Raw genomic sequence first — 17,264 nt, 5'->3', positions numbered from 1 at the left:
AATCTGATTAATAGCAGGCTTAAAGTGTTTTTCCAATAATCAGTCTACTTCTTAAGGAAAAAGATGCAATTATGCTGCACATTTATTAACACATGTATAAGTGATGGAATATAAGGATTTACTTTTGAATCACACAGTTTTTCAGGGTTCTTCATTACACTAATTCTTTTTTTGTCAGACTTTCATTTGAATCAGAAACGTAAAAACTGAGGTGTTTATTTTGTAGCTTCAGGTATAAACCATTTTTATAATACCTTAATTTATATTTAAAATATGAAAATAAAACTCTTAAGTGTTATGCTGACAGTCTTATCCTTTTTTCTTATTACCCTTTGGCAAAATGGATAGTCATAAGTTTCTTCTATTAAACATACAGAGGATGGGTTTACAGCATACAGGTTCATTTGGATGCATAACTACTACAGTATTACTATCACAGATATAAATATTTTTAGTTGTCCATTATTTCTCTCTATTCCCCCAGTGCTTAATACAAATGCCAAACAGAATTTTGTTTATCTGATAAAGTACTGTACACAATGACAAGCAACGTAATTTGCCATGTTTTTACTTTGAAATGATTGTGAAGGAATGCCCTATATGTAGGACATATTTATTTTGCAGGTTTACATTCATGTTGACTTCTTCAGGGGATTCTGTGACTTGCAATTATAGAAACTGAAGGGTTTCCTTAGTTTGAAAACTCAAACAGTAAATTAGACCATAAAAAAATTGAAAAAGAGGGTTTTGATTTAAAGCAACAACAACAAAAAAAGCAAGCTGTTTTACAACTAAATTCCAAAGTAGTCTTTTTCTTCCCAGAACTGCATCTTGACACAAGGCATCTTTCAGTGCCTTCCTTTAACTTGATCATATCTCAAAAGGAAATTTTGAGTCATCTTGCATATTAATTTTTTTCTCCTTAGCACAATGATGGTCATGGTTTCACATATACATTTTTCATTCTGAAATGTACTTGCTCAAATAAATATTTTGGAGCCATGTCCAAAATAACCCCAGGCCTGTAAATTTGTGCACTTCTTCATTTGAGTGTTGGAAATACTTTGGAAGAACAGATTAATCGCGTGACAAACTAAGAATTCAAGTATCCATTGATACTTGTTTGATACTTGTGTGATGGTAGATTGTTGCAGCACTGGAGCAGTTGCTTTACATCTTGATGTAGCAGTACATAAGAGATAACTATATACCTTTGAAAATGTGGAAGATGGAAAATTTTCTCTGAAATGTAGAAGGGAACCTGATTCTCCTCCCATCATAGCATAGTACCTGTCCCTGTGAAAGGTATTTTTCTGGTTTCTATGGAAAGAAACCCAAAGCTTCAGCTCTGATCATGCAGCTTTTGTTTCGTTATTTGCCCAGGTGTACATCCTTACAGATAGCAATGTGCACTGCAAAAAGTATTAAGAGTCATCTTTCATTAGGCTAAGATAATTATAATGCAGGCTGCTTATTTATGTCAAGTAAACAGATGCATAAAGTAGTTTTTCTGAAATGTAGTCCTATAGTATGTTGTTATTGTTTAGAATTACAGTACACATGCTTACTCCTATTACAAAAGAGAGAGATCCAGATCTAACAGTCTTGGAACTTTTAAAGAAGTTTTGGTTATGAAAGTAGTCCAGAAGTTTTCTCTGTCTTAGCATTGGCAACTTAGCAAACTTTGCATATCCTGAAACTTTGGGAGAATGTTGCTAGAAAGAAAGGAACTCCTAAAGTTACCATGGAACTACAGGAAGTGGTGTACTAAAGGTACAGCCAGTTACCAGCAATTGTTATTCCAATTAAGAATGATATTGTTCATCTTCCATGAACATATCACTGGTAAAGCTTGAAATTTCATAATGCAGAATGAATCACGCTGACTTATATTGATATAAATGATACTAATTTGGCTGTCTTAAGTTTGTCCTAACTAATATTTTTTTGCCTTCTAAAATTCTATAGTCTTGTAAACATTTGAATTACATTTTTCCTAACCATTTGGCTTTCATCGAAGTCTTTAATCTACATAAATTTGACATAAATTGGAGAATACATCATGTTCTTAGGGATGACTTAAATGTTCTGCTATATGCCTTACCTAATATCTCACAGCACGAAGAGGAAGGGAGCAAGCAAGCGACGCGCCTGCGCAGAAGCCCCGGCGCCTGGCGGCAGCTGGGCACATGCGCAGAGTTGGGGGTGGTGAAGCTGTGTGGAAGGAGGTGGTTGCATCGTAACGGGAAGGGTGGCGCGCTGCGGCGGCGCCCGTTTCCTTCGTTGCGTCTCGGCGGCTGAGGTTGGACTCGCTGAGGGCCGGGGCGGTGGCGTGATGATGGTGTACTTCGTGGAGAGCTTCTGGGTAGGGAAGTGCCGTGGGCCGGTTCCTCCGTGTTGTGGGTGGGACAGGCAGGGCACGGCACGGTACGGTACGGTACGGTACGGTGCGGTGCAGTGCAGTGCAGCCGGCGTACTTTCCGCAGGAACAGCCTCGACTCTTACGCCACCCTGGGGACTGGGCTTGGGCCTTGTCGTGGGAGCGCGGCACTTTGTGCCTCCTGGGGTGTCTTCCTGTGCCTGCCGGGGCTTGCCTTAACTCGTCTCGGTCGCGCTGGGCCGTGGGGGAATCGCTCTGCCTCTGTTTGGCGCAGTGCTCGGTGGTCCGTTACGGAGAAACGATGGGGGAGAGGGTTTGCTGGGCCAAGGGATGTGCAGATATGAGTGGGAGACCCTTTGCTAGAGGGTCTTACTCTTGCAGCCACTGTGGTGCATAGATGGGGCTTCTACTGCAGTCTGATCTCTCTTGTTAAGCTTCCCATACAATGCAGTTGTTTGGGGTAATGGCACTAAATGTAACAACTTAGAGTTTATCATTCAAAAGCAAAGCTGTGTCTCAGAATTTTATGCTTTTGTACTGACAACTCATCTGTATGATAGAAGTTACAGCCTGAACAGCAGCCAGCCAAAGAAACAGCAGACTTTCTAGTCTGTTTTAGAAACATAGTTTGTCAGTCATCTCTGTGCAGATATTTATATTTTTAATTGGGTAGCTATACACGGAGAGAAACTAAAATCTGGATTTGGATTGTTGAGCCTTGTATGAAATGAAACTTGTCTTCATTGTGACTGTAGCTGGTCTGAAACATTGAAGTAAGTGTTCTTCTAAGTTATTTCCATTATATATACTTAGGTTTTGTCACTTTGTGTACGCTCATTGACTTACTGTTCTCTTAGCATTACTTACGTCAAAGCTTATGCAACAATTCCTAAGTTTGATTTGTAAATTGACTGGTGCAGGTGATACTCTTGTTAATTGTGATTCTATTAAACCATTCCAGGTCTGCCAAAATAAGCCACTTTTAAGCCAGTTAATACGTATTTGTTAATTGTATTAAATTAATTTGTTTCAACACTTGGAAGTTCTATATATAGCCGAAACTGGTCTCATTGTAATGCTGTGCATGGTAAGTGGAAGTTCTGGGATATAAAAATGTGTGTTTAAATTGGTTTTGATAAATTATTTTTATTTTATCTTTTTAGTTGCTGGTGTTACCTGTAGATTTTTGAAAATGGCAGTGAGAAAGATTCCTTTATTTTCAAGTTCTTTTGTAATATGCAAGGGCTGGCTGTGTCCAGGGTTAATTATCTTAGCTTTGTGAAGAGGCTTGCTCTAATAACTGTAATACATATTCTCATACACACTTATGTGATATGAGTGATAATGAGACTTGTCATGTTTCCACCTGGATTTCCATTCACTTGTTTACACTGTGCTACTCTTCTGCTTGGCATACACTTGGATGCTCAGTTTCAAGAGAGCTGTTGTGCAGTATTTGATCAGTCCTCTCCTCTGTGTGCGCATTTAGCATGAGTTGGCAACTTGTCATCTTTTTTGTTAAAAAAATATTGCTAATTATCTAGGTATAGATAAAAATATCTATTCTCCATATGCATAGAGCTTCTCCGGAGCTGATTTTTATTTAATTTCTTGAAGCTGGAAGAAAAAAATTGAAATTGCCAGGTTGCTTTTATGTTCAAACTCCTCAAAACTTTCAGAATTGAAGAAGATATGTTGCCAGTATAAACATCAAGTGACTACTTTTTTTGATGCTCTCAACTTTATGTAGATCTTTCAGAGACTTGGTAAATGAAAATTACTGTTAACTGTTATATTTCAAAAATATAACAACATAATATTCACCAGAAGAATATTTTCATGTATAGAGGCTCCATTAAATAATTGCCTAGATGGAAAGCATGAAACACGTTACTTATTTGAAGCTGCAGCAAGCAGCAAGAGTTTAAACAAAATTATAGTCATGTTTGTCAGAGCATCTAAAAGGAGTTTACATTTACCTGGAGTTAGGTGAATGAAAGGAATTTGATAATACAAATGGACAAACCATAATGACTAGTATATGTCTTTCTAAGTTTGTGAGTAAAGAGAGGATTGCTTTTGGTTAATATTTGGGGGTGTTGGTTGATGAGAAGCTCAACACAACCTGGCAGTATGCGCTTGCAGCCCAGAAAGCCAACCGTATCCTGGGCTGCATCAAAAGAAGCGTGATCAGCATGTTGAGGGAGGTGATTGTCCCCCTCTGCTCTTGTGAGACCCCACCTGGCATACTGCATCTAGCTCAGAGGGCTGGAGCACCTTTCATATGAAGGCAGACTGAGGGAGTTGGGATTGTTCAGCCTGGAGAAGGCTCTGGGGAGACCTTATAGCAGCCTTCCAGTACTTAAAGGGGACTTACCAGAAAGCTGGAGAGGGACTTTCTACAGGGGCATGTAGTGATAGGACAAGGGTTAATGACGTTAAACTGAAATAGGGTAGATTTAGATTAGATACAAGAGAGAAATTCTTTACCATGAGGGTGGTGAGGCACTGGGACCAGGTTACCCAGAAAAGCTGTGGATGCCCCATCCCTGGGAGTGTTCAAGGCCAGGTCGGATGGGGCTTTGAGCAACATGGTCTAGTGGAAGGTGTCTCTGCCTATGGCAGGAGGATTAGAACTAGATGGTCTTTAAGGTCCCTTCCAACCCAAACCATTCTGTGATTCTGTGAACTTTCATTTTTAGAATTACAAGAATGTACACCCAGTCTCTATTGTTCTGTTGCACTAAAATTTGTAAATTATTAAATAGGCTATCTTTTAAGCAGCATAAATCAAATCTTGTAGTTGTTGAAAAGTTGTGCCTAGTTTCAGCAAATACTTTATTTCACCTATATGAGGGAGTTGTGCTTCCTCCCCCAATTAATGGGTTTTCTGCGGTTATTATTTGGCATATTGGTGTAACTCTGGAACAACTCTGGAATTTATTTGATACAGGCGAAATTTTTCTACCAAAAGAACTTGTATGCCATAATGATTTATCTGTGTTAGGATTTCTGCATGCATAATCTGTTGGCTAGGGGTATGTTTTTTTAATTCTTCTGTCTGACAGGGTGTCGAGGGTTAAGATTGCGGGGTGACAATAAAACCCTGGCAGATGTATTGTTAACCTCCTCTCCCCCCCACTTCCCCCTTTTTGCTCCTCCCTCTCCCCCCTTCCACTCGGGAGAGGCGATTGGGAGGAAAAAAGAAGGACAGAGAGAAGAGAGTTGGAAAAATTAAAGATGTTTTACTAATGCTACTAGTAAGAATAGAGAAAATAATACAAAATATACAAAACCAATCTTGAAAGTCTCAGCAACTGGAGAGCCGGCACCCAAAGTCCTGGATTAGACTCCACAGCCAACCAGAGCTGGATTCAGTCTCTCACTAGGCCTCAGTTCGCAGGGACGACTAGCAAGGTCCTCTCCTAATGTCGGCCATAGGGAAAAAAGGGACGAGATCCTCGTGATCTCCCATTTTATATGAAGTATTCACGTGAATGGAATGTTATACACAGTTGGTCAGTTGTTCCTCGTCGCCCCTCTCGCGAGATGTCCATCCATGCTTATCAATAAGTTTGCATTCCATTGCTAGGTTTTACCAAAACATGTGTCTGGTTCTCCAGGAAAATGCAGTTAATATGAAGCTTTAGCTGACAGGCAAAATTCACTGAAAGAGAAACTTGTTTTTTAACAAAACCAGGACACAGGGTAGTATGGGTAATAAGGTTTAACTAGACTTTGGAAACTTCATTTGGAGATGATCCAGTTTTCATTTTATGACAATTTAAAGTAAATTAGGGACCTAAACTTTTTATGGTTGAGTACTACTTCCAAATTTTGCAGTTTGAATATTTGTCTGCCTGTTTCCTGGAGAATAAGTTGTGGGCTTGGTAGGCTATTTTAAGAAGAGGATTAAACAGGTTATGACTTAAATAATTTATAATCAAAAGTATAGTTTTTCTCAGTCCATTCTATTTCTGTAGTGTAGTGTGGTGATATGGTCATATTTAAAGGGTTGAATATGGGTGAAGGATAATTGTGTATGCTTAATCACTGCTAATGTACATTATAAAAGCATAGGTTGAAATGATGGTAGTTCACTTATTGTCAAATGTTTCTTTACTTGCTGAATTTGGGGGAAGAAAAAACAAACAAACAAACTTTCTTTGAACTTCTCTCATCAAACTTCTGAAGTTTGACCCAAATCAAAATGTGTTTGAGAACTGCATGTGCCTTTTATTGTCTCATCTGCTCTGTTTTTCTGTGAAAACAGTACTTGCAGCTGTGCTCTTCTTGCTTCTCACACTAGCTCAACACGTAGTATCTGACCAGTCATGGGAACTTTAGAATTGCCTTAATATTTGAGAAGCACTTGTTTACATTGGGTAAAAAGAGAGCTATAATAGAGAGTATTAGCTTTTTACACCAATATATGTTAATGTTGAAGGGTTTTGGTCCAAAGTAGACAGAGCTTCCACTTCAACAATTTGATTAGAAACATAGGAAATAAATGCTGCCACAGATTGCCCAGAAATTTTTTGCTATTTTACCAAACATAAGGTTTTAATTCAGGATCATCTTTTATGTACAACACAAACTTATTCTTAACATTTTTCAAAGTCTATTAAGTAGTTTAGTAAAATAGAGTTCCTGTAATCTGTTTCCTGTTATGTACAAGTTATGGAAATGCTGAATTCTGACTTGACAATTGCTGACAGTGTTACTTTCATTTCCACGAGAAAATCATTGCAGTTAGTTCTCAATGAAGGGATATGGAAGGACTGTCTGCCCTCTTTTTTTCCCTGATTATTATTTTGTATGCAAACTTGGTCAGTAATGCCTCCCTTATGTAAGTGAAGTGTTTACTTGTCTTTGAAGTCTTGTTTCCTCTTATGAATTGCTGTCAGGAAACATCTAGACTATGTCCACAGCAGAGCTCTCTTATGGTAGTGTAAAATGGGAAACCTCAACAAAAAAACCAGCTTCTAAAGAGAATTTTGTTAGCTCTAGGGAAAAAGGAGAAAACTGCTAATGAACTTGAAAGTAATTAAATGGAGCCTATATGGAGAGGGAACTGCTTACATTTTGCATTCTCATACAATTTTACAGTTGTTTTTGCTTGAGTAATGATGTGATTGACCTCAACAGATGTTGTTTTACCCCTGAAATGGCATTCAGAATGGTCTTTCAAACTGATGTGGAAGTCTGTTGCATGTAACCTGATATTATAAATGATAAGAGATTCTTCTTTCTCCAAGATCCAACTTCTGGAGGAATCTGCATCTGACTTCACTGTCTGTCATAGCAGTGGATGGTAATCACTTTTGAGTGGGAATGGAATGTCTCATCTCTACTATATGCTGTGCTTATTGTTATGAAAATTTCACAACTGGCTTGTGTTGACTGAGGAGAGAGGCTAGGGTGCAAAGTATAGAATTAGAAGAGTAATTCTTTATTCATGTGCATTAGGTGTCCCATTCAAATTGGTGGTTTTACACAAGGTTCTTAAACCTTTCAAAGAGTTCAGGTACAACATGATTTGACCAATTGCTACTTAACGCACACTGCTGTTTTGCAAAGCAGCAGTTAGTGTGGCAGTTCTTGTGGGAGGGCAATTCTTCGAAGGAGGAGCATTCCACTGGCTGAGTGGGAGACTTGAAGTAACCCAGGAACCAGGCACCATTCTGTGACTATCTGCAGGGGTCTAGGGCACTCATCCTACCTGACTCTGAAGGCAGAGTAGTGGGCACTCATCTGAGAGCAAAGACTGCAGTTCCAGCTGGGGGGTCTTCACCATCTACCCCAGCAGGAACTGATGCCTCAACAGAGATGGAGCTATTGAAGGGAGAGGCTGCAGTGCAGACCTCAGACTGCAGGAAGTGCCTAGACCTTTTTCCTGAGGCAGGGACAGGCAGCAGACCTGGCAGCAAAACATGTGCCCAGGCAGAGGATCTCCTACAGCAGGAGGTGGTGAGAATACTGTGTAACGTTAAGGAGGCTGAGAAGGAGTTAGATAGCTGGTTCTAAGCGCAGTCTGCGGTGTACCCACAGCCCATAGCCAAACAGGCAAAACCTCCCCCACTGGCACACACAGAAGGGAGGGGGTGCGAGGGTGAAAAATCACGGACTCCACACAATCCAATATGAATTCAAGTGAAGCCATTTATTACAGAAACAAGCCTCCTTATATATGCAGTTATTTCCTGATCACACGTCCATGCTCCAAGCATGCATTACCTGATTGGATATTGTCCATGTTCACAAGCTGTCCACTCGCCTGAGTCTCACTGCTAATAGGTCTGTTGATTTATGTTGTGTTTTCAGCTTTCCAAGGTGGCCTTGAAATTCTTTTGGGCCTGGCTAGTTTAATAACAAATCTCCATCGAATAGAAACCCATCCACACGTTAGCTTCAAGAAAATCCCTCAAATCTCCCACAATTCCCCCTTTTTGTTTTTGAACCAGCCAGGCCTTGTTTACAACACGCTTTATATACGCTGCAGCGTACAACATATGATTAACAACAATGATTACAGTTACATATAATGTAGCTAAGCCTTACATAATAAGATCAAACAACTACCCCTATTTCCAAGCTTTTAAACCGTTTGTCAAACCTTAATTCTACTATGACAATCTTATTAACGTGCTGTTTTAGTTTGTCTAAAGTACTATGAATAGATTCAGAAGGATCAGACAAGTTAATACAACACATTCTCTTGAATTCTTCACAACCATGACCTAGTGTTAAAAGTAGAAGATCTATAACTGTGCGATTTTTGTAGAGTAGTATGCCTAATACCATCAACATCTACTATTAATTGAGTTAGTATCTCAGAAGTTAGATTAGCCTGTTTAAAAGACCAATAGCTTAACTTTGACATGTCTCCTAAAGCTTTACTAGCTGCTAGACTAGGGAGAAAGAGTGCAGTAGATAGTATGGTAGGAATGTCTCATAATTTTACCTCATTTTTGCACTGACTATCTAAGTGTAATATCGCCCTTTTGGCTCTCCTGCTGTTTGCTCGAATTACCATTCTCCACAGAAGGTACACCACCTGCTTGCTAACAGGCTTCTAGACCACCAGGTCTGTGAGCATCTATAACACTGAATTAGGATCCATGGTTTACATCTGAAACAGTCCTCACAACTTATCTCCCTCCTGTCCGTCTGCATCCATTGAATCTTTGTTGTCTTTATTCAGCCATGGCTTGACCCATTTAGTGGGAATCCACTTTGATCCTTGGCCTGTAATGACACAAGCATAACCTTTTTCCCCAGGTTATCAATTGATGTAGCCTTTTCCATTGACCATTAACTAGTGATTTGACCATAATTAACGTAGGTTCTTTCTGATTTAGCATGTTTTTGGGTCATACTTGCAAAGTGTTTCATCACAGGGCAAATTTGGGCTGCACCACTTATATCTAAGTGATTCATCACATACAATGCTTTTGACAATTGGTTTTGTGGTGTTTTCCCTACTTCCCCCCCTTTTTGTTAAAAAAAAAAAACAGAAAAAACCAAAACCAAACCAAAAACAATAACAAAAAAACAAAAAACAAACCAGTTTGGAATCAGATACTTGCGTTGGACCTTGACTATGTACTTAGAATCACAAATCAAATTTAGAGGTTCCTCCTTAAAAAGCTCTAAGTAATGTAAAGCTGTGCCAAGTTCTGCTCATTGGGTTGAACCTTCAATAATTTTTACAGAATGATGCCAATTGTTATCTTCACACCAAACCACTTCAGCTTTATGAGACTTCCCAGAACCATCAACAAAAACTGTGCAAGTATGTAGGATCAGACCAAATACAAGTATGGCCTATGACCTGATGTTAAAGACTTGCAGGTTCTGCAGCAATTTACATTTATGGATGCCAAAAGCCGTGCTGTTAAGAAAACCAGCTAGTGCAATTTACAAGGACATAGATTGTAAATAAAAAAATCTAAATTAAATATCACAAATGGTACATACATGACAAAAGGATCATGGCCTATTAAGACTTAATTCCCTGCATTTCTTGATCAGAGTAACAATCGGTCTGTCAGTCTGTTAGCATTCTCATCATACTGTCCCACAATAGCCACAGGTTGTTTCTATGTTGTAGCTATAAACAGACAAATCTGCAAGTCCAATCGAATGCAGTCAGCCTGTAAGGTTGTCATAAATTCATTCCTCAAAGTTTCTAACTCAATTGTAGCTGTCATATTTCTTGGATATTGTTTTCCCTTACCAGATTGAAGTCCTGTTTCAGTTCTATCAGTGTAGTGTTTGCTTTATCGAAACATTGGCTGTTAATATTAGTGGAAATACAGCATTTGAAATTTCCTTGGAGATTTCTCACCTGCAGCAAGCAGATCTGCACCATCCAAGCAGCTTCTTGTAGGACATGCAACTAAACAGAATTCTCAGAAAACGTTATTTGAGCTTAGAATTTACTTAACAAATCCTGACCCAAGAGAGGTATAGGGCTTTCTGGCAAATACAAGAATTCATATGGTAAAACTTTGTTCCAAATTTGGCATTCCATTGGTCTCAAAAAACAGCTTTTCTTTTGTTCTCTCCCATGACCTCAAAAGCTAGCACGGTGAATTTATTAAGAAGTCTCTTACAACTAGTTACCACAGAATAAGTCTGTTAAAAAAAATTTTGGTTTAATTTCCCAGCTTCATTAGAACTATGGATCCACTGGCAATGCCTTTAAATTTCAACCCTCAGACTCCTTCATGCAGTATTACAGTTCTCTAGCAGTAACGTTGCTGGGGGGAGGGAATAAAACCTCCCTCTCGCCCCCATCTGAGATGGCAGGATCTCCAGCCCAGCATGAAAACAAATCAGTTCGAACTCCACATCAAACCAGTCTGGCTCCACTCCACACCCAAATTAGTACCAGTCTGACCCAGAGAAGCACTGAGCACTCTGACCCCCTAAAGATGACCAGTGTGAAAAGACTGACTTCGGCAAGGAGGTAAAATGATGAGCTCTCTCCACAGATGTGCCAAAACCTAAGAAACAAGACTGAAGCAAAAATAAACAGCACCAACAAACCCTGATTCAAAGCCGAGAAGCAGCGCAGTGCCACAACAAGGATGGATGATAACACTTCAGGGAAAAAAAATAAAAGACAGAGCGGGGGGAGTAAAGCCCTCCTTTCTCTGCTTAGCAGAGGGCAACCAGGTTTTTCCTTTTTCTTTTTTTTTTTTCTTTCTTTCTCTTCTTGCTGCAGTTCAGATGTAGCCAAGGCCATGCAGGTGGCATAATCGCTGGTACGAAGTGGGAGGCTCTGGCAAACTCCTCAGTGAGCAAACTCCTCAATGAGCTGAGTTTATCTTGCAGCTTGACACAGGCCTGGGATATTTTGCTTTTTTGTTTTCCCATTTCATTCCAACCATAATACACTTTATACGCAATTCCAATTAGCTCAACAGTCATTACATTCCTCAGTCCCATTTACCTTTTACAATTTACAGATGTCAAAGAACAGTATATTGAACATCAATCCATTATTCCATTTTCCTCGATCCAAATCAGTTCATATTCTAGCAACTTTTAAATACAACCTCATACAATACCAAGTTCACATCGATCGTAGCATTTAGGTGTTTGTTTTGTTTCTGTTTTTTGTTTTGTTTTGTTTGGTTTTTTGTTTTTTTTTTTTTTTTTTCTTTTCAATGCGAATCAGAATTGAACAATTTAAATTCTTTTCTGGTCTCAAAATTAGCAAATTAACGTACAATACCATACTTCGCCCATTTTTTTCCAAAGTTCTGCAGAACAACATTAATTGCAATACAGCATTAAACCCCAGAATTCCACATTTAAGCCACATTTGAGTACAGTATCGTTTGCATTGCACCTTTGAACCGCTTACTGCTCAGTCGGGTGGAGGCACCGCTGGGTCTCCCTGACAAAACAGGTCAGTGCGCGCTGGAGCCCAATCGGCACCTGCCCCCCCGCCGCCGCAGCAAGCTGGACTGGGCAAGGCTTTTATTAGTGCCTCATCTGGTGCTCTACAACTGTTATCCCAAAACCAGGATTCTTTAATTGGTGTGCATACAAAAGAGCCAAATCCAGCACATGGAGATGAGACACAGCCTATCACAGAGTTGCGCATGTCTGGGTGTTGCAATAAAGCTAGCATGCTAGAAAGAAAAGTAACAGCTATTACACACAAAATCTTATCATCACATTCATGCAGTAAGTAACTAAATTACTCATGATCTTCTGTATTATCAGAAAACGCACATTTTGAGTTGACAGATTCTCATGATTTAATAGTCTTTGAACTTACTGTACTATATAACAGACAAAGACCTGTAATATTCTTAAACAGATACCTACAAAGAAAACAGGTTAATGAGGAAGGCATCTTGCAGACTTCAGCAAGTTTTCTATGACCTGTGTGATATCAGTTAATTCTCAGCTTGTTGAAGTTCTAACCGTTCCGCCTGTAAAACTGTCTGAAATGATTTAATGATCTCTTGTAGAGATTTATTTTGTCCTGGTCTTCTCGCCTTAAAAACAACATTAATTGCAACAAAGTGTTATACTTCAAGGTTCTATTCTCCGGACATTTTTCCCATTCATTTAACTTATACAGCAGCCGCCATTAATTACAATATTTCACAAGATCTTCCTTCCTCATATTTCCAAGTGCTTTCCTATGTTTTAAAACACCTCCCAATACCGATTTCTTAGGAACACGACTGAAAACAGTCATTCCTGACCCCATCTCGTAAGTAAAAAGCATGAGAAGAGGGAGGGAAGGGGGGAAGCACAGGGCTGCTTGCAGCGCGAGTGGGAAAAGTGGGGAGAAGATTTTTTACGGTGTACTTATACCACAAAGAAACAATTCTAACAAGAACCAGTAAAACATTTAACTCACATTCCTGGCAAGCTGCTTGATTTTCAGAGACGCAATACACAGAAGCACGTAATATGTACTGTAAAACTCGCAGATAACACGTTGATAGCAAACATTAGCCTTCTCTACTGCTAATTTCAACACCAGTGCTTCCTTAACTTCTAAGTTTTCAACCTGCTTATTGATGGCCTTTTGAAGATGGTCATTAAATGACATGTAATTCTCACTGGGACCCTGAAAGTAGTTATAAAAGATTTGGCTGCTTTGTTGGTTTCAGGCACCTTTATCATAGCTTGGTATGCAAGGTCTGTTGACTGCCTCAGGATTTCAGAAACTAATAGTGCCTGTAATTGTGGTGTGCCAATTAGTGTCTGTTCCAAGAATTGTGGGATACCTGCCCCTTTCAACGAGTCCCCATCATTCTGTCCTAAATGATCTATAGCTGTTACATTGCATAGGTCTAATTTTGCTTGAGTCTTTCATGGTTTTTATCTGATCTCGGGGCAACACGTACACATACTCTTTAACTTTAAAAAAAAAAAAATGCTGCACAACCTCATCTTCATACGAGTCATCAGATAATGCGGACTTGAATGGTGCTGGAGAATCATTAGTAACAGGGGGGTTCGGAACAGGGCACATTCTCGCCAATACTTTCTAGCATCATAATTATTCGTATAACCTGAGTCCCCAGGAGCACCCCCTTTCTCATCACGATCAGCATGACTGTATTGCCGACTGCTGGCTTCACTCCCTATTAGCTGATCTAATCTGTCACGCAGTTCTGTTGTCCAGTTCTTATCCAGTGACTCCTGCTCTCTCATGGAAGTTGGAGGGTTAAAAGGCGGTAAGGGCAGATAAATATGGGTAAAAGGACTGACAGTACACTTGTTTACGACTTTATCATTCTCAGCTTTTACAGGTTCTTTGGGCAAATCGTCTGACTCCAATCCTGTGGACTTGTTCTCACCAGGGTTGGGCAGTGGTACAGGAGGCCACCCGCTCGGCATTTTTCCTCCCCCCCCCGCCCCAGACTGCTGTACCAGGGGTGCCGAAGGCACAACAGGGGATGGAATAGGGAGGGTATCAAAGACACGAACCGGGTAAACTTCACAGTGACTTTCAGGATACTTATCAGGCTGCAATGCTGCAAAAATTCTGGCAGCAGCAGACCATTCAGCCTTAAGATGTTTTAAGGTGGTAATTATAAGCTTCCATGTAGTTGGTAATGATTTAGGTTCTTTATCTCCATTGCTGACCTTATCCCATAATTTCTGCCCTATATCGTTCCAAAGTTCAAGTTTAAGTTTTGAGTCACTAATGCTCATAACAGTCTTTTCAGGTTTTAGTTGCTTCAGTGTAGTAATTATCAGTTTCCAGGCGGTTACAAGGCCGAGAATATCTTTTTCACTGCGACTGATTGCCTTCCACAACACAGTTCCAACTTTTTCCCAAGTCTGTATTTGAAAAGCTTCTAACAGATCAGCAGGAAACCCATTGCCTCCGCACCAAATTAAGAGTCTTTTGAGGTTACTCTCCTCATACTTCACCCCTCTCATAGAGAGAATATGCGAGAGGAGACGCAGTATTTCTTCTTCTTCTTTAGATATATTCTGTCGCATCTCCTCTCGCCCCCAGCTGCTCACCTCCTTGGGTGTCCATTGCAACGATATCGGATCCTTTATCCCTCCTCTGTCGCTTCTGTAGCGATCAATCAGGAGTCACGCAGCCCGCAGACTGCGTCCCAGTCATGGTCCAGCTGAGCCGTTCCAGCCTGGGGCTCGCTCCCCGCAGCGGTCTTCCCCCTTCCTTAAATTCTCCTTATGGATCACGTCGGAATCACCACTTGCGAGGGCAAAAAATCATGGACTCCACACAATCCAATATGAATTCAAGTGAATTATATATGCAGTTATTTCCTGATCACACATCCACACTCCAAGTATGCATTAGCTGATTGGATATTGTCTATGTTCACAAGCTTTCCACGCAGCCGAGTCTCACTGCTAATAGGTCTGTTGATTTACATCATGTTTTCAGCTTTCCAAGGTGGCCTTGAAATTCTTTTGGGCCTGGCTAGTTTATTAACAAATCTCCATCTAATAGAAACCCATCCACACATTAGCTTCAAGAAAATCCCTCAAATCTCCCACAAGGTGGGGAGGCAATAATGTAGAAGAACAGAAGCTCGCAATGGCAAGGACCAGCAGGAGGAAGAGAATTTTTTGAAGCTTGAGGTGCCCTTGAAGAACTGCTTCACTGCTCTGCAGACTGAAGAGGAAAGACCTGTCACATCAGGAGAGATACTGGAGCTGAGTAAGGCAGCCCAGTCTGCTCCCTGTATAACAACCAGTGCAACTAAGAAAAAGCAATGGGTGATAGTATTAGGCAACTCTCTTCTGAGAGGTACAGAGGCACCCATTTGCTGACATGACACACTCTCTAGAGAGGTGTACTGCTTACTGAGGGCTCATATCAGGAATATCACTGAGAGACTACCAAGCCTTGTACAGTCTGCTGACTATTATCTGCCACGATTGGGAGACGGGACGCAGTTTGATGCAAACAAAATGTCCGCTTTATTAGTGTACTTCACATACATTTATAGTTTTCCTCAGCAACGTGCTTCAAGCTGTTTGGTGTTTCTGTTACCGTGTTACAGGTGATTGGTCTACACTGTACACTAGACATTTACAGATTGGCTAATGCTAAGACATTTTCTTAAACAGTTACTACCTTAACTCAAGCAATCTTCCCTGTGCAAGAACAACAGTTCCTCTTTTACAGGACAACTGTTTTACAACTTTACTAACATAGAATCAGCACTCTCTATTCCTTCTAAGTAAGGTTCTTGCCTTTATCCTTCCCATGGCCTGTGACCAACAAGTTCCAGCACATCTCCTTTTACCAATTGATAAGTGCTGGGAGTTTTGCTGAGGCCAGCCAAATCCTGTCCCACATCTCCCCCTTCCTTTTGCACAATAAGAACTCTTTTTATAGAACGCGAAATCAATTTTTGTAGGCATTGCAACAAACAAGGCAAAAAGAGTAACAGGAGAATAAAAACTGCCAAAGCATATACAACCATCTTCACAAGACTCCTTAACCATCCTGACAATCCCCATCCTTCAAAAAGCCTATCTAACCAATCCCAGCTATCATTTTGTTGAAGCTTAGAGACTCCAGCTTTAAGCTGTTGAATACTAGCATGAATTGATTCTGAGCAGTCAGAGAGATTCATACAACACATGCCTTCAAAATCCTCACAACTGTGGCCTTGCACTAAAAGCAAAAAATCTATAGCAGCTCTATTTTGCAGTGTAGCATGGCGTACACTATCTACATCTAATAAAAGACCAGACAATGCATTGCTATTAGCGTTCATTTGTTTAGCAAGCCAGCAGCCAAGCTTATCTAATGTTGCTAATGCTTTTCCAGCGGCAGCTCCAGGTGTCAAAAGAGAGGCGACAACGCATTGGCTAAAAGACCAAAACTTCATGTTATCATCACGATCAGAGGTATATGCATGGATGCTACGCTTTGTTCTGTGAGAAAGACGGTGTTGTAAAATCATGGATGTATTAGGAGTCAGGACAGAAAGGTGTCCAAGGCTACACGGACCTCCTTTTATATGAGAAGGGATAACAGGCCATGCTCTATCCCCGCAAATAAGAAATATCCCTGATGGTAATAAAAGTGGAGCATTGCTAGATCTAGACAAGTTTGTTGCTGTGTAATTACACCAAGTAGTAGTATTTTTAAAAACGGGATGGACAGGAGAGACATCCCATGCCTTAGACTGATTTTTTCCTGTGTAGTTAAACCTAACACAGAAATCCATCTTTATTGATCCAAGCAACTCAATTTCTTGTGGCTCTAAAGTAGCCTGCGGGAGAAAAGGGGTCCAGGCATCCCAGCTATCCGTTAAATTGGGGGCCAAGGTTGGAAAGGCTTTTCCCACCTTATCAGGTATGGGCCATTTATCCAATGGCAATCCTACAAGGCATGTAGAAA

General features: G+C 40.3%; 1 protein-coding gene across 1 annotated transcript in view; it reads left to right on the top strand.

Moving 5' to 3' along the window:
• Positions 1-2,332: 2,332 nt before the first annotated feature.
• Positions 2,333-17,264, top strand: part of LOC308051408 (F-BAR domain only protein 2-like) — a gene marked incomplete at its 3' end in the record, with an annotated part of 153,515 nt that continues 138,583 nt past the window's right edge. The window contains exon 1 of the mRNA XM_080361838.1: positions 2,333-2,365. Within this exon, the coding sequence (XP_080217964.1) occupies positions 2,336-2,365 (30 nt within the window). The 5' untranslated portion in view covers positions 2,333-2,335. The remainder of the gene's footprint in view (positions 2,366-17,264) is intronic.

Source organism: Nesoenas mayeri (genome assembly GCF_963082525.1).
Source record: "Nesoenas mayeri genome assembly, chromosome: W".
NCBI classification, from domain to species: domain Eukaryota; kingdom Metazoa; phylum Chordata; class Aves; order Columbiformes; family Columbidae; genus Nesoenas; species Nesoenas mayeri.
Note: the sequence above shows the minus strand (reverse complement) of the source record. Positions and strands in the feature narration are given on the sequence as shown.